The sequence below is a fragment of the Alosa pseudoharengus genome, unplaced genomic scaffold, assembly GCF_046254945.1.
Source record: "Alosa pseudoharengus isolate Yale_2024_CS ecotype anadromous, Long Island Sound unplaced genomic scaffold, YU_APseudo_1.1 YU_APseudo_1.1_scf_4, whole genome shotgun sequence".
In the NCBI taxonomy this organism is placed as follows: domain Eukaryota; kingdom Metazoa; phylum Chordata; class Actinopteri; order Clupeiformes; family Clupeidae; genus Alosa; species Alosa pseudoharengus.
This window is the reverse complement of record NW_027468774.1, coordinates 42,266,234-42,292,496: the sequence shown is the minus strand read 5'-3', so window position 1 is coordinate 42,292,496 and position 26,263 is coordinate 42,266,234. Positions and strand designations below refer to the sequence as shown.

Below are 26,263 nucleotides of genomic sequence, written 5' to 3'. Positions count from 1 at the left end.
GTGAAAGTCATTCATCTGTTCAAGACTGTTTTTGATTTAGCAAAATGTGAAATATGTCATGATTCCATCCTGCACACCGAGGGGCCGAGAGGAGGATAAATCAAGCTGCATGTGAATTGCGTTATGGAAACAAGTGACAAGGCATATTTTAAAACTTGAGCTTTTGGTTACGGTGCCATTTGTCTCCTCCCCCAGCTGTCTCTGAAGGGACCGCCTGGCACACTGGGCCTTGCTGGACGCCCAGGACCTCTGGTAAGATGTCTCCCGCCCACCCAGACATCACTTAACACAGGCACTGTCCTAATAGGCCATAGTGCATAGTATGTCAGTGATCTCCTTGAAGGTGTCAGTGTATGTCAGTGATCTCCTTGAAGGTGTGTGTGTGTGTGTGTGGGGCACATGTATAAGTATATATACTCTTTTGATCCCGTGAGGGAAATTTGGTCTCTGTGAGTGTGTGTGTGTTTGTGTGTGTGTGTGTGTGTGTGTGTGTGTGTGTGTGTGTGTGTGTGTGTGTGTGTGTGTGTGTGTGTGTGTGTGTGTGTGTGTGTGTGTGTGTGTGTGTGTACTCTCTGTCTTACCTGTCTTCTCCTGTCCATCAGGGGCTGCCTGGAGCCCCGGGCCTGAAGGGAGAGCGTGGAGACAACGGACCTCAGGTAGTGCTGGAGCCCATCATCACAGCAGGCTCTCTCTCTGTGTCAACGCGTTTGGGTCGTCAGACCCGTCAAGCGCTGGATGTTTTGACATCAATGAAATTCACCCAATGAGAAGCATAATAAGCACCCCCTCCCTCTCTCTTCTTTGCCCCCCCCTCTCTCTCTTTCACTCACTGTCTCAATCTGTCTGTCTCTCTCTCCTTTATTCTCTGTGTGTTGTTTGTTTGTAGGGTATTCGTGGCATGCCTGGTCCCTCCGGTCTCACTGGGAAAGCTGGGAAAAGAGTAAGACTTTCTCCACTCTCTCCCTCTCTCTCTCTCCCTCCCTCTCTCTCTCTCTCTCTCTCTCTCTCCTCTGTGACTGTAATTTACGAGCCTGTCTGTATGCTTTGGATTATGTTTGTTCATAAATCACATGTGCATATATCACAGACGCCTCACGACTATGGCTTGTGCTTATTTGTTGCATGCTGTGTGATGTGTGAGTGTGTGTATGTGTATGTACAGGTATCTGTTTGTATAGGCATTTGTGTGTGTGTGTGTGTGTGTGTGTGTGTGTGTGTGTACATGCGTGTACATGCGTGTACATGCGTGTACATGCGTGTTTGTGCATGTGTACAATGCTGAGACAAAGATTGACAGGGGGTTCTGTGTGTGTGTGTGTTTTGTCCACAGGGTCGATCAGGATCTGACGGGGCCCGCGGAGCACCAGGTGAAACCGGCTCCAAGGTGAGCCCTCTCCAATTGTCCAGTCTCATTCTGACCTCTGCAGGAAGAGTCTGAGGGACCACAGGAAATGCAGCATGTGTGTCAGTCTACTGGCAAGCCACAGCGTCTAGTGTATAACGTGGGAATATTATGTAAGGGATAATGTATTGTCCGCTGGTCATTACCGCAAAATAAGTACCGATAGGGCGAACAGGACTAGCTTTGTCCTGAAAGGACTTGTTTTCCGATAAAGACCAGTGAACAATACTTTATCAATTAACAAATTACTTGCGGAATGATATGCAAGACGTGAATCAGAAGCACAAAACCCATTGCCACTGTAAGCGGTCATTATACTGTATATTTGCGGCGGCCATTTTATTTACCTTCTAATGCTGGGAAGGCACGTTCATGTTAATTGAACTTTCTGCAGCATTCTGAAGTATAACAAGCACAAATAAGTAAGAGGGAACACATTTTATTTATTAAAATAATGATGATTATATATGGGGAGAGTAGTCATGCTGAAATATGATATTAGATGAGCGAGCCATAGAGAATAATGACAAGTTGGGCTGAATGGTCCTTAACAGCTGAGCTTGCTGTTGTGTAACCTACATGTTAGTGTATTGGAACATGGAGGCTTCTACATGCTGCACTCTTCCTATACACCAGTGTGATGTGGTCCGGTGACCACTGGTGGTCAGTAACCTATCCCAAGTGGTCCGCGAGCTGACGTGAGAAAATAGAATAAAGATGAGTTTGGAATATTGAACCAACTTGTATGTGAATCCAAACAGTTCTGCAAGACTGCCAATGTAAGCTACGCCATTTAAATCATATGAATCCTCTGACACAATAAGCAAGGTGCAAAGACAATAACCAAGGTGGTTCAGTGAGTAGGCCTGTTGTGTAATATACTGTTGAAGTAGGTCTACTGTTTTTTTTTTAGCTACTGTAGGTGGTCTGTGATTTTGTATTTATTGGTTAAGTGGTCCTTGGTCTGAAAAACTTTGAGAAATTGCTATACATCATTAGTGGATCAGAAATGGCCTCCATTGTGGGTAGTGGGAGTCTTAGATCTCCAGTCGTCCTATTCTCTTTGATGGACAAGGGCCTAGACATATCCTGAATTGCAGTTTATTGACCGCACTGACTTTGCCAAGAGCCCAGTGCTGCACAGCTGCAGGGAAAGGCTTGGCCAGCGAATAATGTGCTGCTCGAAAGAGGAGGCTGGCCAACAAAAGTGTCCCCATTTCGCGACACAATTCCAGCACGTCGTCAGAAGACTTCCAGCTTAATGACTGGACATGCACATCCAGAGCAGGATGCGGGGGGGGGGGATGGGGGGTGAAGGGGATGGGGGGTGGGGTGGTGTCCACAGAGATGACATCTCAATCCCATCTGCGTGTCCTTGTCAGAGGCTGTGTATGCATTTGTGTGTGTGTGTGTGTGTGTGTGTGTGTGTGTGTGTGTGTGTGTGTGTGTGTGTGTGTGTGTGTGTGTGTGTGTGTGTGTGTGTGTGTGTGTGTGTGTGTGTGTGTGCGTGTGTCTGAGGGCTCAAGTGTTATGATGAAAACTGACATTTTATTCTGTGTTTTTCTGTGTGTGTGTGTGTGGGTGGGTGTGTGTGTGCGTGCGTGCGTGCGCGCGTGCGTGTGGGTGTGTGTGTGCGTGCGTGTGTGCATGGCTGTCTCTCTCTCTCTCTCTCTCTCTCTCTCTCTCTCTCTCTCTCTCTCTCTCTCCTCTATGTGTGTGTGTGTGTGCGAGCGTGTTTTTGCGAGTTATCTGTAATCCCTGAGTGTATTACGTGTGTCGTCGTCGTCATGCTTGAGTGTATCATTTGTGTTTGTGTTGTCTTCATCTCCTCTCCAATTGATTTGCGTACGTCTGTTCCAGGGTGACAGAGGCTTTGATGGACTGCCTGGTCTCCCTGGTGACAAAGGCCACAGAGTGAGTAAGGCGAAACTGGTTGGAGAGCTTCTCAAACTATTGATTAAACAAAGACTGGGTGCCAGGAATATAACTTCTTAAATGGTGTATAACCTTCATAAAAATCGGAATAGATTTGTGGCAAAATTATATTGATTAACTAATTCATATTGTTGTTTATTTAATGATTCATTGATTGTTTCATTTCTTAATTTCTTCATGATCAGGGTGACAGAGGAAAGCCAGGGCCAGTCGGTCCGTTCGGAGATCCAGGCGAGAAGGTAAGAGATGTTTATCAGCTCAGGACCTTGAGAGAGCTTCTTATTCAAGTGGCAGAATAACATAATCACAGCACCTGACCCACTGGAACCAATCAAAACCAATGAAGAGTCTTTTCAACTGGTTTTTAGCAGGGAGTGAATGATGTTTTACCCGAGAGGATAAATCAGATGAATGTATTGTCCATTGAGAGGCCTTTCGTGGTAGATTATAGGACAAAAAAGACAATACTGAATATTCCATATGATACATGAATACTATGAAAACAAAACAATAATATTCATTCACACGTCCTCCAACTAGACTGGTCCTTCATATGCATTATTGCTAAAAAATATCCCCAATTTCACAATTCCTTTTCATTTTCATTAGGGTAATGGCACCCTAAATGGCATACAACATTGCTCAGAAATGACTATATTCATATGAAATGACTCCCTCTGGCACGGATGTCTTAGAACTGAAACAAAAGAGGGCGTTTTGAACCCCCTGGAGTCTCTTAAAAGTCCCTGTAATGATGTGTGCTGTGGACTAAACTCCTCTGTCTATAGCTTTATCTATATTTTAGGCCTAGTCCACACGTACCAAACCGATCATTTTTTCCTCCGTCTTCCCTGGAACCGTATCAAGAATATTTGCGTCCAAACGGATCCATCTCAACACGACTCAACACGTTACTTCATACTCCAGGCCTATAGGTGGCACTGTTTCTTTACAGAAATTGACCAAAACTTGCAAAACTTGCACTTTACAAACAGACAGATAGACATTCTCTGCTACGACGAAATAGCTAGTGCAAAGAAACCAGAATTGTTTGTGTGGACTGATGGTGAACTGTCAACTGTAGTCAACTGTAGAACTAATAAACTTTATTTTACGGTTTGTGAAGGGTGCAGTCCCGTCCTTTATTTGGCTAACGCAGGTTGTAGGATAGTCCGTGATTCACATTCGTTTTGGCTATCACCGCAATTAGGCTACTAAACGCAAGGCTTACCCAAGTTCTAGGCTATTCTGTCGCCACATTTATAATATTGCTATAAAACCTTCGTTAGTAACAGTCAATACTTTTGCCTGCATCAAATCGTGCATTCGCATTCAGTGTGCTACCATCGACTTAACGTGAGTTAAGCGTCTTTGTATGCTTATATCTGATTTCACTCGACTGTGAATGCATGTATATATATGTTGTAAGACATGTAAAATAAATGAATGACACTGGCACTACGCGCAAATTAATGTAGCCTAAACTTACACCGCACTTTCCTAATAACTTTTCGTTCTCTCGCGTCACTGACAGTAGCTAGAATGCATAAAAAAACACCGGGAAAAACAGTGTTCAGTCCACCAAGTCATAAGCTATCGGCGCTGCGCAGCACCAGTTGTGATATTTATCTTACGGAGTGTAATCGTAGGTAATGTCATGTATGAAAACTAGTATTGTTAGGCAATACTATAAGTGCAAGTCCAGGGCAGCTGAGGTGTGGCGATGACATCATCGATACGCAAGCAGGATGTGCGGTTTCGCTGTCTAAACGAATTCAAACGGGCTACGGTTTCAGATTTCTCCACTCTGGGACCAGGTTTCAGAAAAGTGCGGTTTCGGGCAGTGCGTTTACAGAATTCATTTGGACGCTCGGCCAAGACGAAGCAAAACCTCTGCGTTTAACCTAAAAAGCGTCTCCGTGTGGACAGGCCCTTAAACTCCTCAACTAAGCGCCTCTGTGTTAGTAGCCCTGTGCTGGGCGAGAGGAGGCTAAGGTCACCATTTTTGGCCAGGGGGAGGTGAGAGGAGGGCAGGGGGGGCAAGGGGGGGCAGGAGAGGGGGCCGCAGGGAGCAGGCTGGATGCCTAAGTGTCACGCTTACCTTTCCACCAGGGCTCAGATGGACCTGTGGGGCCACGAGGACAGCCAGGCGAAGCTGTGAGTGACTGTGTGACTACGCCAGGTTTACACGCACATGCACATACACACAAACACACGCACACACACACACGCATACACAAGCACACACACACAAACATGCACACACACACACATACATACACATGCACACAAATACACACACATGCACACACATACACACACAACCGCACACACATATGTACAGTACACATACACACACATCTAGGCATGCACATCTATGCACGCACCCCTGCAGTCACCACACATGCAAGGGCACACATACACACACACACACTCTCCCTTACACACACGCCCCCTAACAGTCACAACACACACAAAGAAATGTGCACCCACCTGCGTGCACTCATATACACACATGCACATAAACACACACTCACACCTCTACACACACCCATACACACATGCACGCATGCAATCACACTTCCCCTCCCCCTCACACACAGAGAGACACACACAGACACACACACACACAAACACACACACACATATACACACACACACGCACACACACACACACATATACACACACACACGCACACACACACACACACCACACACACGCACACACACACTCAAACACACAGACATATACACACACACACACACACACATGCACACACAGAGTTACACCCTGCTTGAGGCAGTGCTCTGGCGACACTGGGGCTGATTGGCTATGACTCAGGCTCCTTCTTCAGCGCTGCAGGTGAGGATGTGGCTCAGCGGGACTCCGCCCGTTTAGATGGATCCAGCGCCAGCGAGAGAGTGAAGAGAGGGAGGGAGGGAGAGGGAATCAGTGATGGAGTGAGAGGCAGAATGAGCGATAGAGCGAGTGAGGGAACAAGTGAAGGGTGCGTGAATGAGGTTGGATGGGAGGGAGGGAGGGAGGAAGTGAGCGTGTCAGTGAGAGAGCTAGAGAGTGGAGGAACAAGAGAGATATCAGACAAAAACAGAGGGGCTGGGGGGAGCAGCCATGGACAGTGGAGAGAGAGAGGGAGGAGAGAAGGAGAATATAAAAATGAGAGAGAAGGAAAAAGAGAGAGAGAGGGAGGAGAGAAACAAAATGTAAAAATGAGAGAGAGAGAAAAAGAGAGAGAGAGAGAGAGGGAGGAGAGAAACAGAATGTAAAAATGAGAGAGAGGGAGAAAGAGAGAGAGGGAGGAGAGAAGGAGAATGTAAAAATGAGAAAGAGGGAAAAAGAGAGAGAGAGAGGGAGGAGAGAAACAGAATGTGAAAATGAGAGAGGGAGAAAGAGAAAGAGAGGGAGAGAGGGAGGAAAGAAGCAGCATGTAAAATGAGAGTGAGGGAGAGAAAGGGAAAGAGGGAGGAGAGAAGCAGAATGTAAAAATGAGAGAGAGAGAGTGAGAGACTAGAGGAAGTGGTGTTACAGAGCAGAGAAGATGGCGGGAGAAGAGGGGAGGGGGTAAAAACAGTGGAGTGACAGTGGAGGAGAGTAAGACACACTGCACAGATGCATGTAAATGCCAGACATGGAGAGATAGATAGATAGATAGATAAAGAGAGAGAGAGATACCCCTTGGGGATCAATAAGTATCTATCTATCTATCTAGATAGATAGACAAAGGAAGAAAGAAATATTGAGAGAGAGATTATCAGAAAAAAGAAAGATATAGACTGAGAAAACATAGATGGACTAAGAAAAACAAACCGACAGAGAAAGAGGGATTGAAGAGAGAGAGAAAGAGAGAGAGAGAGGAAAGATGATAGTCCTGGCCTGTGTGATTATATTTCCATATCAATCATCTCTCTGGAGATCACAGATGTGGCTCTGGAACAGGTGGCTTGGCCAGCGCACAAAGCGCAAGATGTTACAAGAGCCACAAAATCACAACACTCATGCACATCAGCATGCTACAGGCACACACACACATACACACACAAACACACACACACACACACACACACAAACACGCACACACACACTCACACATGAACTGGGGTTATGCACATTTAAATCCTCCATATCATTATGGTAAGGCTTCTTCTCTGAGGGACACTCACACACATACACACATACATGAACACACACACTTACACACATGCATACGTACATACATAAGCATACGCATTCATGGACAAACATGCAAACGCCTATTCAAAATTACACTCATTAGAATTACACACACTGAATTACACACTGCAAGACAGATGCACACACACACACACACACACACACACACACACTCTCTCTCTCTCTCTCTCTCACACACACACACACACACACACACCAAAGCCACTCACCAAAGCCTACAAACAGCCTTTGAAATGTGTGTTTGTTGCTCTTTGATGATTGCAGGGACCCAGAGGCCTTGTGGGGCCGCGTGGGCCTGCTGGACCACCTGGCCAGCCGGTAAGACCCCAGCGCCCACCCCGAGAGGACGGCCAAGGACGGCCTACACCACCATAAAGATTTCACACAAGACATTCCAACCATATTGCCGTGTAGACAACTTAATGGATGGCTAAACTCTAATGAGATTTCAAAACAGTCATGCATCGATACAGTAATGCATAGTTAATCTGCCGGCTGTGTGTGGAATTTTAATTTGACACTGTACCGTTAAATGAATCCTTCCTGAGACAAATCAAATCCGTTACACTTTGCATTCAGCATGGAAATGTGATTCTGTTCGTGGCAAATGATGGCAAATTTCCTGTGTGCTGTTCCACAGGGGATCCAAGGAGTGGATGGAGTTCAAGGGGCCAAAGGCAATCTGGTTGGTTCTTCTAAAGAGGCTGGAGAAAATTAACGTTTCAGAGGGACTATCATAAGTTATATAAATCATATTATAAGGCACAGTCCATGTGGACTAACCGTTACACAGTATTATGTCTTGGCACTGTGGAAAATATGAATGAAAAAAAAAAAAACAAGGCAAAATGAATGTTCTTTAAATGAGAGATTTGAAGGGTTGAGAGATAGTGGTGTAAAAGGAAGATATAACCTCTGCCTTCATGGTATTATACATCTTCAATCATGAGCCTTTAGCTAAGGTTTATTGATTGACACACATAATCCCATTTTTCTTAGCTGCTAACTGATAGCGACTGATGTTTGAGGTATGAGCAATAATGTTCCTGTAATGTTGGGTGAATATTCTGGAAAATATTTTGGAAAATGAAAATGGTGTGTACAGTATTGTCTGAAGAGTAATCCAAATTCCATTATGTCCAATGTTGAAATAGGCAGTATGGAGATATTTTTTAGTTATTAAGTGTATCATAATCAGACCATTGTACACTATGATGTCCTCAAAATGATTACTCCCTTTTTCTGACAGCAGAATAGCTGTCCTTTACACAGCCTGATTTTGTCCATTTGTCATAATCATTTGTCACTTTCTATTTCAGCAGGGTTGCAAACAGGCAAATCAATAAAGGGGTGACAGGTCATGTTGTGTCTGTTCACAGGGACCCCCAGGAGAACCAGGACCTGGCGGTCAGCAGGGGAACTCTGGAGTCCAGGTACACAAGCATGTGCTCTGCAGCTATCCAGAAAGGGCCTCATGTACTGTAACACAACAGCAATCACAGATGCTACACACACACACACACACACCCACACACTCCCTCACTCCCTCACTCACTCACTCACTCACTCACTTACTCACTCACTCACTCACTCATGCTCTCTCTCTCTCTCTCGTCTTGTCAAAGCATTAGACCTATCACAACAGTGCAAATGTCATAAAATACACACTCACACACTTCTATACATCTACATTTTCTTGAGTTTATTTGCATGGCCTGAGGATGGGGTTGCTGGGTTGCTCACTGGGTACTGATTAGGGGATGAGGCCACAAAATGTGTTGGCAATCGTTAGCGACATCTTTGAAGGGAGCACTTTTTGAGGTGTAGAATGAATCTTTACATCTGTCATGCAGTGACCAGATTATCTCAGGGAATCGTGATTTTGAGCCTGTCTGTGGTCACTTAGTCTGTACTTGGGTAAGAATCTGTCCCTGCTTTGTATTTCAGACAGAGAGGAGGTACCCTGCCAATTTATGCTCATGAAATTACATTACAATTTGCATTTGTAATTTGTATTTTGATTTTATTCCTCAAATTGTTCCGCATAGCATTTTTTGATTTGATTAACTCTGACTGCTGAAATATCAGCACTGGTTTGACATCTGTTAGAGGTTAATAGGTTAGTAAGTTCCAACTGACTTCGGCGCCTGGGTTCAGGGCTGCGTGCTCTTGGAATTAAAGCACTTCAAAATTTTATGAATTGTGGGGGCTTCAGACTCTAGAATCCAGAGTTTCAGGGATATGTTTGGATATTAATTAATAATCGTTATCAGCCTAATTCTGCCCTGTGAGAGAAAATGGGGCGCAGCTCCATGGGGGCACCAAAGCAATGATAAAAATATTAAAATAATATATTTGGTATTTTCTATATGTACTGTAGCTGCTGCTGTCCATTTCTAAATAATTTCAACATTTTCTCAATGTTCTATAACATTTTAGAGGACTAACAGGCTAGAGTAGGCAGCCTATCTAATAAGATTCCATTATAGAATTTTGACATAGAAGAGGCAGTGGGGGCGCCGTGAGCGCTGGGCGAGCAGATAGGCCTACGAGTGAGTTGCCGTCTATGGAAAAAGATGGATACAGCAAAAAAAAGCTGTTGACGACAAAAAATAGAAAAAGAAATAGGGAAAAGGAGATGGCATGTCAAGGGATGCAACAGCAGTTAAATAAGTGGATGGTGAAAGACAACAGGTAGGATTTAAAGTGATGACGTCTGTACTTGGAGGCTTGCAAATATGAATGTTAACAGAGTATAATGCCGATTGAAACATAGCCTATTCCATTCAGATAGCTAGGTGGCTACCATGCTCATACTGCACTTTTAATGGCCAACTGTAAACAGAAATGTCATGCTAGCAGCAACTCATTACATGTTTCCATATCCTAACAACGAAGGCTCCTTGTAATAACTTAATATTGTGTTGTCAATATGGTGCAAACAAACAAGGCTAGAGTGCCTATCAGCCTTATCCATTGTGAGCAATAGCTGGCAAAGGACGTTATGAGAACCGTTTAGACTCGCTTAAAGTGGCAATGCACCATTATCAATACTTATCAAGTATAACATCAAATTAAACATCAAATTGGCAGCATTTCTTTAAAAACATATTCAAATAGACACTAATGCACATTAATAGTGTAAATTATTGGCCTTTTCTTTTGCTTTAGTTGTTTGTGTTTTTTTTTTTGGGGGGGCGCCAATATTGTTGTTGCATACCCCTCAAAAATGGGTAGCTGCGCCCCTGCACACACACACACACACACACACACACACACACACACACACACACACAATTCACACAATTCAACAAAACCCTGTGCTGACTGCTTTTGTGATGTTTTGTGTGTAGGGCTTTCCAGGTCCTCAGGGTCCCATCGGCCTGCCGGGAGACAAGGTAAGAGTGCTTCTCCCTGCCTCAGCCTTCAAACAGCTGACCTCTGACCCTTGGTATCTGACCTCCGCCAGGAGAGATGGAGAGATGTGCTGTGTGGCGTCTCAGGGCGGCCACGTACACCTGAGAGCTGTGTCCAATCGATTGGGATAACCTGCATACAGAAACACATGCGGGCTACAGACTAGGAGTCAATGCCAAGAAGCCCTTAACCCTGTTATGAGGTTACAAGTTAATTTTATAAATGGAGGCCTTGTGTTTCACCATTTAATGTGCTGTTGTAAAAAGGTTATTGGCCCCATTTCCGCAACACAGCCATCGAGGCTCTGACTTCAATAATCGCCCCTGTGTGGGCTGATCTGGTACACGTTTACAACTTTGATCAGTGAGAGCCGTTGGGCTATTTACATCGCTCCTATTTAGCAGACAACCTTGTCTGAAAAACAAGCCTTCGCGTACACAAAGGCATACATCTATTTGTTCTGCTCTCACAAGGGACGCAGCTCATTGACCTTGGAGATGATGGCGCCGAGTTTGATAGGGCCTGAGTTATCGGAGTACATACACTGATTCAGGATTTTGTCCCCCCTTCTCTCTTTCTCTCTCCCATTTTTCTCTCTTTCTCTCTCTCCCTCTCTCTCCATCCCTCTTTATCTCTCTTCCTCTCTCTCTCTCCCTCCCCCTCATCCCTCTCTCTCTCTCTCTTCCTCTCTCTCCCTCTCTCTCCATCCCTCTTTATCTCTCTTCCTCTCTCTCTCTCTCTCTCTCTCTCTCTCTCTCTTCCTCTCTCTCTCTCTCTCAGGGTCCACAAGGGAAGCCGGGCATGCTGGGCCTCCCTGGGATTGATGGGCCACCGGTGAGTAGTGGTGCGACCGCGAGGCCATTAAGGCCGCCAGTGACCTCTCCGTCTGGCGCGCGGCGATTTACACACACACTCAATCCCGCTTCCGCCCGCGGAGCAGATCATTGATCTGCTCTTATTGCCGTCCATTTTCCTTGAGTTTTCACAGCCATAAATATCAGAGCAGAAAGGGTTCCAGTGGCTCCGCCACACTAAATCTCTGATATGTGAGTGGTGGAGCCACTGGCCTCATACATCAAGGCCCTGCATCAGGAGGTGATTTCACACCAGGGCTTTACCTGGGTCAGAGAACCTGAGAGAGTGGGCAAACGTAGGATGTAGGAAGTCAGTAGAAACATCAAGAAGAGTGAAACAGTGAAAAATTATTTGTTACATGGGTTATTTTCATAGTTTGTGTCTCATGTACGTATGTGTGTGTGTGTGTGTGTGTGATGAACAACAGTAAGAATTCAGTTAGTTGTTTTTGACTGTTCAGGACCATTACTTGGTGTGTAGCCTAGCCTACACATGCTACCAGTCTGTCATGCTTGTAAGCTTGCCAGATTTGCTTTGAAGAGGCCCTTAGGATGGCGATGTTGGAACTCACAGATCCTGTTTTTTTCTCTCTCAAGGGTCATCCAGGAAGAGAGGGACCTTCTGGAGAGAAAGGACTGTCGGTAGGTCAAACAATGTGTATGAATGTGTGTGTGTCTGTGTGTGTGTGTGTGTGTGTGTGTGTGTGTGTGTGTGTGTGTGTGTGTGTGTGTGTGTGTGTGTGTGTGTGTGCCTCTTGACCAGGAAGAGAGACAGATTAAATCGTGGAGGCACATGTGCAAGCCTTTCGGGCAGATGCTCATATGCTGTCTTTAGCCTGATTCTCTCTCTGTCCCTCTCTATCTTGTCTCTACAAGCTGATCTTTGTTTAACTCATATTGTGCTTAATTTCCCTCTCTCTCTCTCTCTCTCTCTCTCTCTCTCTCTCTCTCTCTCTCTCTCTCTCTCTCTTTTTGCCACTTCCTGGCTCTGCTCACCTGTATTTCTTGACTCATCGTGTTTTAATTGTGCACTGCACTCTCACGTTAGCCCACTGCTGTCTGCCCGGCCCCATCGGGATGTAATTGCACCGCGCTCTCAATGGGGCACTCAGAGAGGCCCTTCACCCACTGAACAGTGCTCGGTCTCGGGAGCCGACCGTAATGGCTTCCTCGCCGGTGTCGAGTTGGCTTTGTTCGCCTACTGCTGATGATGAGCCAGGGGCCGCAGTGCTGATTAAGACCCTGTTTTGTTCTCCCCCCTCAGGGCTTACCTGGAGCACAGGGACCCGTGGGATATCCAGGCCAGCGTGGCGTCAAGGTCAGTTGGCTGTTTTCATGAATAAACAAAAACATTTAAAAAAAAAAAAATAATAATATAAAATAAGTAAAATAAATAGTAAAATAAATAAATAAATAAACAAGCAACACTACTCTTTAGAGAGGCTTGTTTTCATTGTCCTTCGCTAGCTTCCAAAGACACTCTCAAAGATGTGTGTTTTTGTGTGGCTGGCTGATTGACAGACTGTCAGTGTCTAAGTGGCAGCTGCCAGGTCCAGGTAGCATCATTACTCTCACGCGAGCGTGCCTGCCAGTCGGACGGATGTGTGATTGACAAAAGAATTTGCACCTGAAAGAAGTAAAGTGTGTGTTTGTAGTGGAGCATGGCAGAGGTGTACTTGGATCTCTGCATAACAAGGGACAAGAGATTGTCTGTGTACACCTGTGTGTTTGTGTGTGTGTGTGTGCGTGTGTACACCTGTGCATGTGTGTACGTGCGTGTGCGTGCGTGTGCGTACGTGTGAGTGCGTGTGAGTGCGTGTGTGTGTGTGTGTGTGAGAGAGAGAGAGAGAGAGAGAGTGTGTTTTTTCATCTGCATGTGTATATATTATGTCGGGGGAACACAAATAACTTTGTAACAATAACGGTAGTGTGCGTGCTTATACAATTTGACTAGATAAGTATAGCAGTGAATTACTTGTAATCTGAATGGTGTGTTCTGTTATGTTTTTGTATGTGTTTGCTTTCTGTACCTGTTTGACCCCTTATGTGTTGTTTCCCCCCCAGGGAGCAGATGGAGTCCGAGGTTTAAAGGGCAGCAAAGGAGAAAAGGTGAGAGAGACAGAGAGAGATGGAGAGAGATGGAGAGAGAAGGAGAGAGAGATGGAGAGAGCACAGCCACCAAAGCTTGCGAGATGTAATCGGCAGTGCCACAAGCAAAACGGAGCACTCTGCTGGTTACACAGAGAAAACAGGCTCTTGCATCATGTATGACTGCCTGGCCTGACTGAGGTGTCTCTTTGCAGGGTGAAGATGGCTTTCCTGGGGCGAAAGGTGACATGGGAACCAGCGGAGACAGAGTAAGAGCTTTTTTAATGACCTGAGACTGTTGCTGGCCCGCCTCGGGAATAGAGTTGGTGTTTGAAGAAGTTGCAATGTGTTTATATAAAGTTGCACAGTAAGTGAAACTGTTATTGTGTGTGTGTCTGTCTCTGTGTGTGTGTCTGTCTGTGTGTGTGTGTGTGTGTGTGTGTGTGTGTGTGTGTGTGTGTGTGTGTGTATGGCTGTAGGGTGATCATGGAGCCGCGGGGCCTCGCGGTGAGGATGGACCTGAGGGACTGAAAGGCCAGTCAGGGCCGTTGGGAGAGAGCGGACCTGCAGGCATCGCTGGAGAGAAGGTGATGCCCAAGTTTGAGAAAGTTCCCCATGCCATCACTCATCAGCGCTCAGCGTCTGTGCCCACTGAGGATCAGGCAGTGCTCTGACCTTGTCATTACCATATGGTTTCTTAAAGATGTATAGAACTTAGAGTGAGAGAGTTGTTTTATACAAAACTCAAAAACTCAATTGCATATGTCATAATATGCTTTCTTATAAAGCTGAATAAACTAAAGTGATGTTTTTGGATGCTTCAAGTATGTGCTTGGAAAGAGAGCAGAGCTTCAGTATCTTATCCAGTTAGTTATCCGTATATTGCCGTAAATGTTTCTCATCCTCCCTGCCTCTCTGTTCCTCTCCCCTCCCGCGATTGCTTCAGGGCAAACTTGGAGTTCCTGGGTTGCCAGGGTACCCAGGAAGACAAGGAGCTAAAGTAGGTTCTCTTTCAGCTTCTCTCTCTCTCTCTCTCTCTCTCTCTCTCTCTCTCTCTCTCTCTCTCTCATTGTATCTCTCTGTCTCTCTCTTCTTTGGTTGAAACCTGATTTTTTTTCTCTTTTGTACCAACTTTAGACCTCAGGTCCACCATTACACTGATAGGCTGGATGATAATGGCCAATTAAATCAGCTGTTTTATTAATGCCCCCTTCAGAGGCAACAATTCATTGGTTCATTATTAAAGCCGGCGTTTTGGCTGTGGGTTATTTATCGTTGCGTGATTCACTGGCTAATTACGGAGTAATTAAACGTTAAGGTTTGATTAATGATGAATTAGACCTGTCCATTAAGATGCTTTTGTGTTCGTGGCCCTGCAGGGATCGGTGGGCTTCCCTGGAATGGTGGGGGCTGTCGGCGAGAAGGGGAGACGGGTAAGAGGAATGAGCTCCCAGCTTTTCGGGTCTTTCAGGCACCTCCTGCTGGGCCTACTGGTGTGCTGGAGTGATGAGGTGAACTTACGTGAGGGTTTTTTTCCCCCAGGGACCGGCTGGACAATCTGGAGCTGAGGGAGAGCGAGGGCCTGACGTGAGTGCGCTCTGCTGCCGAGTCCTTTTGCACTGAAACTCTGTCTCTCTTTCTCTCTCTCTCCTTCTCTCTCTCTCACTCCCTCTCTCTCCCTCTCTCACTCCCTCTCTCTCTCTTTCTCTCTCTCTCCTTCTATCTCTTTTTTCCAAACTGGCTTGTCAGCACCTTCTTGGCGTGCAGAAAACAGTACTTAAAAGCCCAAGTCAAAATGTCAATCAATGCCAATGTCAAGAGGCATAAGATTACGGTGTTACTATAAAAACTCATTGTGTGTTATTCCCAGTGTGTTATTTTTGTTGTTGTTGCTACCGAGCAACAGCAGCGGTAAAGTTGTAAGTGATTGTAAGAGTGTTTATAAACCATTCTGAAAATGCCAGTCTGTAATTCGCCATAGGGCTCCCGTGGAGGAAGAGGAGCACGAGGACCAACAGGGAAGCCTGGAGACAAGGTGAGAGACAAAATGCAATTTTATTTGAATTAGTGACGTTAAAAATATATGCGTAAAGAACAGCATTCAAAACAGCATTAGGACAATGTGTGGTAAAGACCATTCTGCTGTGGTGAATTCCATCACATATACAGTAATAAGGTAGCAGCAGATGCCACACAATAGCTCTCAGTTACATTCACTCATTTGGCAGAAGCTTTTATTATGCAAAGCGAATCACAAGGTGAGGTAAATGCCAGCATTGAAAACAAATCAGTTTGACAGGCATGTTACCGTTACAGTTCACATGACTTCATATGTAAATTGAAGAGAAGACAGGATTGCTTTATTTCTTCATAAATTCAAGTGTATAAGAAGTTGTACCTTTGTACTTTATTTGAAATTGAAGTAGATTTGTGTGTCTTTTTTATTTCATAAATGAGTAGAGATTGAAGTAGAAGTTGTGTCACTTTATTTTTGTTCCATAATGAGCTGAAATTGATGTAGAAATGGTGTCTCTTTATAGGGAGCGTCTGGGCATGACGGGACAGCAGGAGCAGCAGGTGACAGGGTGAGCTTCACTGACCCTCCCCCCTCACGTGACATATCCCCCACACACCCATGTAACCGGTCAGGAGCGGGGCCCACATCGGATCATACCCCACACACACACACACACACACACACACACACACACACACACACACACACACACACACACACACACACACACACACACACACACACACACACACACACACACATGTAACCGGTCAGAAGCAGGGCCCATATCGGATCATACCCCACACACACTATAGTTATAAAATTAAGCAAGAGTGCATCTTTCACAAGTAGCCAAATTTTATTTTTATTTAAGGCTACCTGAGTAAATAGGCTAGATTTAACAGACCTAATCTACAAAAACAACGTTTTGTTGCTGTTAGGAGAGGGCCCATATCGGATTATACCCCCCACACACACACGTAACCTGTCAGGAGCAGGGCCCATATCGGATCATACCCCCCCACACACACACGTAACCTGTCAGGAGCAGGGCCCAGTGTTTCCCATACATTGACTAATCTGTGGCGGGGCGCCACGAAATAAAAATCGGCCGCCACACATAAATATTCTATGTTTAATTTAATTTAATTTAATTTAATTTAATTTAATTTAATTAATTTAAATATAAGATCAAATCCTTGCATTGCCATTGAGCTGCGCTTTTTACGCACGCAGCCTTTCATTGCCCCGCCCCGCTCTCTCTCTCGTAGCCCGCTGCCCCTCCTCTGCATGTGCATTTAACAAAATATTCACGATTGTTGAAGGATTGTTGTTGCCACATAGAAGCATTGCATAGAAGACGTCTGGCTAAATTGCTATTAAATCCGCTTAGCATCGTGACCATGCTGCGCAAATTTGTTCAAAACTGCTGCGTTGAAGTTAACTCTGCTAAGATCTTGTCCACACATCAGCATTGACAGGCACTCAATTAGACCTATACACTATCCCCCCCCCCCCGTTGTCCAAGTCAGCTACCGCCACAAATTGAATCCAATCAAACACTGAGAGCCCATATCGGATCATACCCCCCACACACACACGTAACCTGTCAGGAGCAGGGCCATTATCGGATCATACCCCCCACACACACACGTAACCTGTCAGGAGTAGGGCCCATATCGGAGCAGGGCCGGATCTGCTCAGGGTTGGGCTGCTGTGTGGGTGGTCAGGTGCCTGTGTATAGTGTGCGTGTGTGTGCACGTGTGTGTGCATGCGTGCGTCAGTGTATAGTGTGTGTGTGTGTCTGTGTGTGTGTTTGTCTCTGTGTGTTTGTGTGTGTGTTAGTACTGTATGTATAGTGCGTCCCCAATCAGCTGCTAAGACTAATGTGGCCCTGATGTGGGGCTACTCTGGGGATTCCACCCACCCTCTCTCCACCTAGTTATCCACTAACAGGTCTGCCCCCGTGAATCGGAGGTGGGGGGCAGATCCTCGTCAGATTCAGAGAAGGGTTTGGAGTATCAATGACTCACGGCTAATAATATCTGTGAGATCACCCACTGCCCAAATAACCCTGATGTGTAGCTGAAACACATTGCCTTTTTTACAGTAACTTAAAAAAGTGACTGCGTTTTGACCACAGGTGTTTTTGACCACAGGTGTTTTTGACCACAGGTATTTTTGACTACAGGTGTTTTTGACCACAGGTATTTTCTACATTTTCTACCCTTTCCACTCATAGTTGCCTTCTCTTGCTTACTCCACAGGGCCCCGAAGGGCCACAGGGTCAGAATGGCATGCCAGGGCTCAGAGGACCTAATGTATGTGAGACCTGCATGAACACATAAACATATTGCATTCACAGTACATTGCATCAGTGATATTTGGGTATTTGAGTACGGTTTAACTGATGCCATTTTCATATTTCAGGGCCCTCCTGGAAAAGATGGCCTCCCTGGACATCCTGGCCAGCGGGGAGAACCAGTGAGTTTGTTTAAAGGTGCTCTAAGCGATGCTAATGGGTAACGTCACTTCTGTTGACATTCAAACAAAACAGAAAGCTAGCTCGGTACTTCCTCCCCCTCCCTCCCGTGCAATTCAAACTCTCCTAAACACGCATCTCGTCGGTGATTTGCTGGAGCAGTTTGTTATGTTTTTATGGGCAAGGTTTTGTGGCTGTTTTTGGAGCCTGGGTTGTCCACAGAGATCACATTTTTTTACAGTGTCACAGGCAGCTAGCGGATGGTGAGGTGATTTGCTGTAAGTGACAAAAAATGTGTTAGCCTAAAAAAGTATGACATCGCTTAGAGCACCTTAAGCTTTTTATTTGATGTCCATTCCACAGCACTTACGCTCAGACACACAACCTGATTCTTTTTGAACTGCTGGATGAAAGCTATAGAACACTGAAGGTTGTTCTGACAACACAGAGCTAGTGTAGTTCTCAGAGCAATGTTAAACATGACTGCAGTGAATTAATTCTGTATCTGCGTTTAGGGATTCCAAGGGAAGACAGGACCTGCCGGCCCGGTTGGTGTGGTTGGTCCACAGGTGGGTGTTGCATCAGTCTGGCGTACTGACACAAAGATCCCGTCTCAGATCAGTGATGAGGGGGGTTTACATCATGCAGTTTATACAACTTATGCAAGGCATGTTTTACCATGAAGTGGTATAAACGAGAATATCTTCTTCACTGTCAAGGGCAAATCTGGAGAGACGGGCGTCTCCGGTGAACGAGGACATCCAGGGGCCCCGGGACCTCCTGGAGAGCAAGGCTTGCCTGGATCCGCTGGGAAAGAAGGAGCTAAGGTTGACATGATGCAGTTTTCAGCATTATCTTCTATCTTCACCCAAACCATCATTTTATTAACTAGCCCACTACTGTAGGGTTCTCTGCTATGCTTAGATACTAAGTCTTAATCCTTAATTAATCAATATGTACGGTACAATTTTTCATAAGTAAGTGTTTAGAGATGTACTTGAGGATAGTTTTAGAAATATACCTATAATTATATGTTGAACCCAATTACAAATGCTCACAGATAATATTATCTACTGCTTACAGGAGAGCAGAAGTAATGAATCATGTAAATGTGGCACCATAAATCCATCAACCTTAACCATGTTAGGCTTTACAGATGCTCTGTGTGAAAAGGCACTCACCTATTAGTGCTTCATCATTCTCCACCTGCTGCTCCTCATTCAGTATGCGTATAGAACAATGTTATAGCCGCAACGGGTGATTGATGGCCCATAGGAGTGGTATGTGTGTATAGCAGGAGTCTAATGTCTCTCTCTCTCCCTCTCTCTCTCTCTCTTTCTTTCTCTTGGTGTGCAGGGAGATGCAGGACCCGCGGGGACTCCTGGGAAGAATGGCCCTGCCGGCAAACGAGGTTTTCGAGGGAGCCGGGGCAATCCGGGGGCTACGGTAACTCACCTTGACTCGCGCGACCCTGTCGAGATCCTGAACTTTTTTTTTTTTTTTCTTCTGCCGGAGAATCAAATATTTAAGACAACGGCTGTTGAATTTCTCTCTCTCCCTGCGTTAGTGCCGCAGAGGGACCAGCTGCCAGATTTAAACAATGTGCTGCACAACCCACTTTGGATACGTGGACCTGATGAAAGCAGATAACAGTTTTTCCTGCCATATGAAATACAGCGGATGTCCCTCTTTATCAGCGTACATCAGAGAGTTTATGGTTTACCACAATGCTGCAGTAGATCATCGCTGGCAGTAGTTATATTTCACATTTGAAGGACTTAATTTGTTTCGTTCCTTATCTGTCCACTCAGTCTGTCCACCTGTCCCGGCTGTGAGTAGGTCTGCCTAGGTTTGTTGTGTTCTGCGTAATGTATTCTGATTGCTTCACCAGACGCTCAGATGGAGACCGATCCAATTATTTTCATTTCCTGCCGCCAGTCGGAACCGTTTTTTTTTTTTTGATGATGCCTGCAATCAGTGTGTGCCACAAACCACACCTCTTTAGAATGTCAATGTGTCAGTCTGTGTGTACTACATTGAGCTTTTTCTACAGGTTTTCACGGTCGGCTCAAAACAAGCGCAAGTGTAATATAAACTGTTCCTGCTGTTGCGCCCATTATAGGCTTGTAATTAAGTCCTTTCTCCGATTACTCTTCCTGCTTTCAGCAGAACACTCACAGTTTGAGACAGTGTGTAATTACCATACGTAATGGATGTCTTTCAAAGAAAAAGACACATTTCCCCTTTTTTTGCGTGCAGCCTCACTTGATATTTTCTGTTTCTTGCTTTTCCTCCAAAGGGCCCTGCTGGACTGAAAGGAGCCGAGGGACCTCCTGGTGTTGGGGGAGCCATTGTGAGTGAGATTTCTGTCTTTACTTTACCTGCATCTTCATTCATCTCTCTCTTTGTATCCCAGAGAGTCAGAGAGAGAGAGAGAGCCATGGCGTATTTGCATCGAAAGGCTTGAAGCATCTGAGGTCCACATGAGAGTGTGCTGATCGCTGTGTTCTTGTGCTGTGCTCCTCTGCCCACAGGGAGCCACAGGTGAGAGGGGTCCTGCCGGAGCGGCAGGGCCAATCGGCATGCCTGGACAAGTGGGAGCAGTCGGCCCAGCCGGACCAATGGGAGAGAAGGGCGAGCCTGTAAGCGAAGCATGTGTTCCATGTGAACTCCAAACTGGGGGTTTCTGTTGTATCACTGTAACACTGCACATTCTGCATCAGAATCAGTGAACACTGTAGATATTCACAGCATCACACAAGCAGTTTGTCAGCTGAGGATGAATGGAACTGTCTTTTCCAGGGCGAGAAAGGTGCAGTTGGTCCTGTGGGGAAAGACGGCGAGGAGGGGCCTCTTGGACTGCCCGGCCCCACAGGGCCTGCTGGTCCTCCCGGCGAAGATGGTGATAAGGTACGCGCTGACTCAAAGTGGTAGCTCCAGCTGCAGTATGCGTTTGTATGATGTATGCTTCTTACGCCCTCAACCTGAACTCTCTGTCTCCACACAGGGCGAGATTGGAGGACCAGGCCAGAAGGGCAGCAAGGGAGACAAGGGAGAGGGGGTAAGTGTGTGTGTGTGTGTGTGTGTGTGTGCGTGTGTCTGTGTGTATGTGCATGTGTGTGTGTGTGTGCGAGTGCGTGTGCGTGTGTGTGTGTGTCTGTGTGTGTGTGTGCGTGTGCTTGTGTATGTGCGTGTGTCTGTGTGTATGTGCATGTGTGTGTGTGTGTGTGTGTCTGTGTGTATGTGCATGTGCGTGTGTGTGTGTGTGTGTGTGTGTGTGTGTGTGTGTGTGTGTGTCTGTGTGTATGTGCGTGTGTGTGTGCAGTGGCGTAACTATAGTAGGTGCAGCAAGTACAGTCGCACCAGGGCCCGTGACCTCCCGGGGCCCGTCGCTACCCCCGCCCTGCCTCCTTTTTTTTTTTTTTTAGAACTTTAGAATGTTAGAGCACGGAGAGTGAAGCGTCACTTTGACGATCTATCGGAAGATGAGCGCTTAACCGATGTAGAGAGATACTTCAAAGTGCAGGTATTTAATAAACTCTGGACATCATAATCAGTCAGCTCTCCCAAACATTTGCAAGTATGCGAGAAACTTGTCATGTGTTTGAGTCTTTACGTCCTATGACCCTTCAACTCGCAGGTGATGATGAACTGCTTGAAAAGGCAAGACGTTTGTCAGACCATTATAGCAGGGACATTGCACCGACATTCCCAACACAACTCCTCTCATTCAGGTCTTGCTTTAAAGCAGAGATTTCACAGAAGTCATCTATTTTTCAACTTGCCAAAATGCTGGTGGTAGATTATGACAGTGACAAGTTCTGAGTGTGCCACGACACTTATTCTAAAGATTAAGACAGTGTAACATCCACATTCGGGGAAGTGTGTACTCATGTTGTTTCTGAAAATACCTGTGACTGCGCAACAGCTAAGCGATCTTTTTCCTAACTCAAACTTTTTAAGACCTACCTAAGGAGCAGCATGGGGCAGGAGAGGCTCCGTGGGTTAGCTATCCTGTCCATTGAAAATACGAGAGCCAGAGCATTAAATATTGAGAACATCGTTGACGATTTTGCACAACGAAAGGCTCGTAAGATGGCCTTCTTCTAATGGCCTAATTCACGCATATTGGGGATTGTATGCATATGAATGATTTTATTTGGTTTCTGGACGGTTAAATAAGTTAGGCTACATTAAGTTTTGTTTCTGCGCAGTGCGAGTATATAAGCAAGCAATCTACGCTTGCAGTTTCAGCAGAGGGTTGAAGAGGCGCATTGAGTGTTCCCATAATTCCATGCGAGTTGATGTTAATGCAGTAATATTAGATTACCCTGGCCTGCAGGCTGTTAATAAAATTATTTTTTAATGTTTTCACATGTAATGGATATGTAGTCGTGTGTTTTTTATTTGAAATTGTAATCTGTAACTACTAAACTACTTCGGTGCCTCAGGCCCTTTGCATAAACAATTGAAGTCACCCTTAATGTGTATTGCATGTATCAGAGCTAATTCATCCTGGGCCAAAGTTCGTCGGTATGGGGCCCGCGTAGCGCTCTCGCACCTGGGCCCACCATTGGCTTGTAACGCCACTGTGTGTGTGTGTGTGTGTGTGTGTGTGTGTGTGTGTGTGTGTGTGTGTGTGTGTGTGTGTGTGTGTGTGTGTGTGTGTGTGTGTGTGTGTGTGTGTGTGTGTGTGTGTGTGTGTGTGTGTGTGTGTGTGTGTGTGTGTGTGTGTGTGTGAACCTGAATGGTATGATGTATGAGTAATGAGTACATTGCGCAGGCTGCGGCGTTGATGGAATAGAATGATCGTATTATGAATGCGCTGCCTGGCGTGGGGGCTTTTAACTGTTCGGATTTATTACCAGTGAATACAGCTAGAATCTTTTCTTTCTTTCTTTCTTTCTTTCTTTTTATCTTTGCATAACATTTGGGTAATTTTGTCAAACAGGGACCACCAGGACCAACAGGAGTTCAAGGACCTGTTGGACCACCAGGATTACCAGTAGGTGTTATTTTCTCTTATGAAAGCATGTGTGTTAGTGCATGTTTGTGCCTGTGTGTATTTACAGTAATGTGTAGCTCAGTGTGTCTGTTAGTGCATGTGTGTCTGTTGATGTTTCTCTATTTTCTTACTATTCAGCAGGCACAACAAATGTTTTCTCAGCATGAAAGTGTGTATGTATGTATACATGTATATAAGTATGTATGGATGTATGTATGTAAGTAAATATGTCTTTTTTAGTGAATTAATGTATGTATGTCCTTTCTTGTGTCTCATTATATTCCTCTCTATTAATACGCAGGGTGACTAATGAATAGCAAATCCGTGTTTGTGCAGGGTGTTGATGGAGAGCCAGGGCCCCGGGGCCAGCAGGGCATGTACGGCCAGAAGGGGGACGAGGGGCTCAGAGGGTTCAAGGGCGCCACCGGCCCCAACGGACTCCAGGTGAGAGGGCGGGCGGTGTCCGCCCCAGGCCTTCCGTCTCCTGTCTCCTGACTAATGCTGCTCTGTCTCAGACAGGGGGATGTGTGTGTGTGTGTGACTCATGTGGTTCTGGTTCTGTCTCGTCTCTGCAGGGTTTGCCGGGACCTCCTGGTGAGAAGGGTGAGAGCGGCCACGTGGGATCCCTGGTGAGGTTTCGGCATGCTTGGCGCAGATGGCGCTCGCAAAAAAAAAAAAAAAGAAAACCCTAATTTGTACCGCTGTTCGAAATCACCATGCCGAAACTGCTCTGATTCCCGAGTGAATTATGCAGGGAGACGTATGAATTATGGAGTCGCTTTTGTGAACGTGACGGGCGAAATTAGGGAAGATGCCCCCCCCCCAATAAAGATCAAAGCTTTTAGCAGTGTGTGTGAGAGACTCACAATATGCATGAAAGCTTGATGGCAAAAAAAGACAAATCAGATATCAGTGAGACACTGATGAGCATCCCTGCAAACAAAAAGAGAGCTGTGTGTATGTGTGTGTATGTGTATGTGTGTGTGTGTGTGTGGGGGGGGGGGGTGTTCTTTGAGGAGGGGTGCACGCTTCGACTGAGTACGTTGGCACAAACACTCGTCCGCGGAGCCGAACACAAGAAAGCTCTCAAAGGAGAGCTTGACAGGAAGAAGTCGACGAAGCGAGGTGCAGCGGCTTTGAGGAGGAAGACGGCGTGACAGCAGCTAATCTGATTTTGCCCAGCCCCGGCTGTCTAATGAGCGCACTCCGCGGTGACAGTCTCCTCGGGAAGCCTGTGGAGTGTGAAGGAAATGCTAAAAAACAAGATCCTCAACGGCTGGCTCACTAGCTCGCTTGCCACTCTAGCCAGATTAGGCCGAGCGTGGAACAAAAACAAAAGCGAGAGACCTCACCGAGGGAATGTCTCAAGCATGTCCGCATGCAAAGGATCGTGGGATTTTTCCTGCCACTAATGTGGAATTTGGAATTTCTTTTCCCATAATAAAGAACAGTACCAGTAAGTGCTGCATTACAGCATTGTAGTCAATCACAGTTTAATTGCAAAAGCAAGTAAGACACACAGCTTATTTGTTCCACAGAGAGGTGTGAATAGAGCTTGTTTGCTAGCTCAAGCGGACGTGACAAAGTCAAGCTGATTAATCACTGCTTGTGGATTTTAGCCAACAGGAAGTGCTTTTTCTGTATCTCAGAAACTCAGCTTTGGCTTTGAATAGCATGGTGGCACTCATTAAAACATCGATAGGTAGTGAAAAACAATATGTGGAAAGAGAATCAGAATACGGGCTAATGGTCTGTCACCGTTTTATCAAAGCCACACGAGGCGGACGACACTTACCAGGGATTCGACTCAGACAGTGACTGATCCCAAATCAGACCTGGCCTGGACCTTGGCTGCATATCTCCGGCAGAAATCATGTTGTGTGAAATCTCCACTCACAGACAGTGGCAGTAAATTGCAAGACCTTGTAGCAGAAGACAGTTGTGTTGAATGAAATGCATGCGACTAGCAACTTTTGCCGACTGAAACATGTAGTCGAAGTTCCCCATTAGAGCATTTGTCATGCTTGGTCAATTGTGACAAAACATGACATCATACATACTCATTACACAGTAGATTTCATTTAGCATGCTATGCTAACTCAGTACGCAGACATGTGTAACTAATATATGTGGTATGTCTTCATGCAGACAAACACAACCATTCCATAATGAAACCTGTTTTCAGTAACTTCACAAATGGCACCCAATTATAGTACATTGTTAAGTTTTACTGTCACTCTACTTTTGAGAAAACCTTGGTCCATTGCCAAATCTATCTACCGCAAAGGCCAGCTTAATATAGTAAGGTTGCTGAGGAGTGATTTGAGTGTCTCTTTTATAGAGCAGTTCTAGACTATTTTGCCCAGAAGCCCTATTGTGCTATAACCATCTTGTGAGATTTTGAAAACATCTGTTCTCGGTTACGGCTATAGCAGAACAATGCTTTTGCGTCCTTTTAGTCTTTCCACAGCTACCCAGAGACATAACTTGATTAAGATGGGGTGACTGTGAGGTGTTGAGTGTGTGGATTGATTTGGGTTGGCGTCAGAGCTCGGTAGTTAATCATTCTTCCGTTCCTCTTTCTTTCACTATCTCTCTCTCTCTCTCTCTCTCTCTCTGTCCATCTCTCATTCTCTCCTCAGGGCCCTCCCGGACAGCATGGACCTAGAGGCCCACAGGGAGCCATCGGTGCAGAGGTAAGTGACCTTTGGCCTCTCCAGCGGCTACTCAAGACCTCCAGGTCAAGGACAGGGGTAGGAGAGAGAGAGACAGAGAGAAAGAGAAAGAGAGGGAGTGAAAGAGAGAGAGAGAGCTGCGGAAGAGGTTGAGAACATTGAGCGCCAGATTCGGCGA

At 45.7% G+C, this 26,263-nt stretch overlaps 1 protein-coding gene across 1 annotated transcript in view; it reads left to right on the top strand.

The window, feature by feature from the left end:
* col5a3a (collagen, type V, alpha 3a) overlaps positions 1-26,263 on the top strand; it is a 72,829-nt gene that overhangs the window by 30,616 nt on the left and 15,950 nt on the right. Inside the window, exons 14-48 of the mRNA XM_076266387.1 lie at positions 196-252; positions 603-656; positions 887-940; positions 1,331-1,384; positions 3,263-3,316; positions 3,523-3,576; positions 5,450-5,494; positions 7,812-7,865; positions 8,188-8,232; positions 8,927-8,980; positions 10,901-10,945; positions 11,745-11,798; positions 12,416-12,460; positions 13,083-13,136; positions 13,883-13,927; positions 14,122-14,175; positions 14,386-14,493; positions 14,853-14,906; positions 15,286-15,339; positions 15,449-15,493; positions 15,888-15,941; positions 16,447-16,491; positions 18,191-18,244; positions 18,354-18,407; positions 18,921-18,974; positions 19,125-19,232; positions 19,762-19,851; positions 20,705-20,758; positions 20,940-21,047; positions 21,208-21,315; positions 21,413-21,466; positions 23,357-23,410; positions 23,747-23,854; positions 23,986-24,039; positions 26,053-26,106. Of these exons, the coding sequence (XP_076122502.1) occupies positions 196-252; positions 603-656; positions 887-940; positions 1,331-1,384; positions 3,263-3,316; positions 3,523-3,576; positions 5,450-5,494; positions 7,812-7,865; positions 8,188-8,232; positions 8,927-8,980; positions 10,901-10,945; positions 11,745-11,798; positions 12,416-12,460; positions 13,083-13,136; positions 13,883-13,927; positions 14,122-14,175; positions 14,386-14,493; positions 14,853-14,906; positions 15,286-15,339; positions 15,449-15,493; positions 15,888-15,941; positions 16,447-16,491; positions 18,191-18,244; positions 18,354-18,407; positions 18,921-18,974; positions 19,125-19,232; positions 19,762-19,851; positions 20,705-20,758; positions 20,940-21,047; positions 21,208-21,315; positions 21,413-21,466; positions 23,357-23,410; positions 23,747-23,854; positions 23,986-24,039; positions 26,053-26,106 (2,136 nt within the window). The remainder of the gene's footprint in view (positions 1-195; positions 253-602; positions 657-886; positions 941-1,330; positions 1,385-3,262; positions 3,317-3,522; positions 3,577-5,449; positions 5,495-7,811; positions 7,866-8,187; positions 8,233-8,926; positions 8,981-10,900; positions 10,946-11,744; positions 11,799-12,415; positions 12,461-13,082; positions 13,137-13,882; positions 13,928-14,121; positions 14,176-14,385; positions 14,494-14,852; positions 14,907-15,285; positions 15,340-15,448; positions 15,494-15,887; positions 15,942-16,446; positions 16,492-18,190; positions 18,245-18,353; positions 18,408-18,920; positions 18,975-19,124; positions 19,233-19,761; positions 19,852-20,704; positions 20,759-20,939; positions 21,048-21,207; positions 21,316-21,412; positions 21,467-23,356; positions 23,411-23,746; positions 23,855-23,985; positions 24,040-26,052; positions 26,107-26,263) is intronic.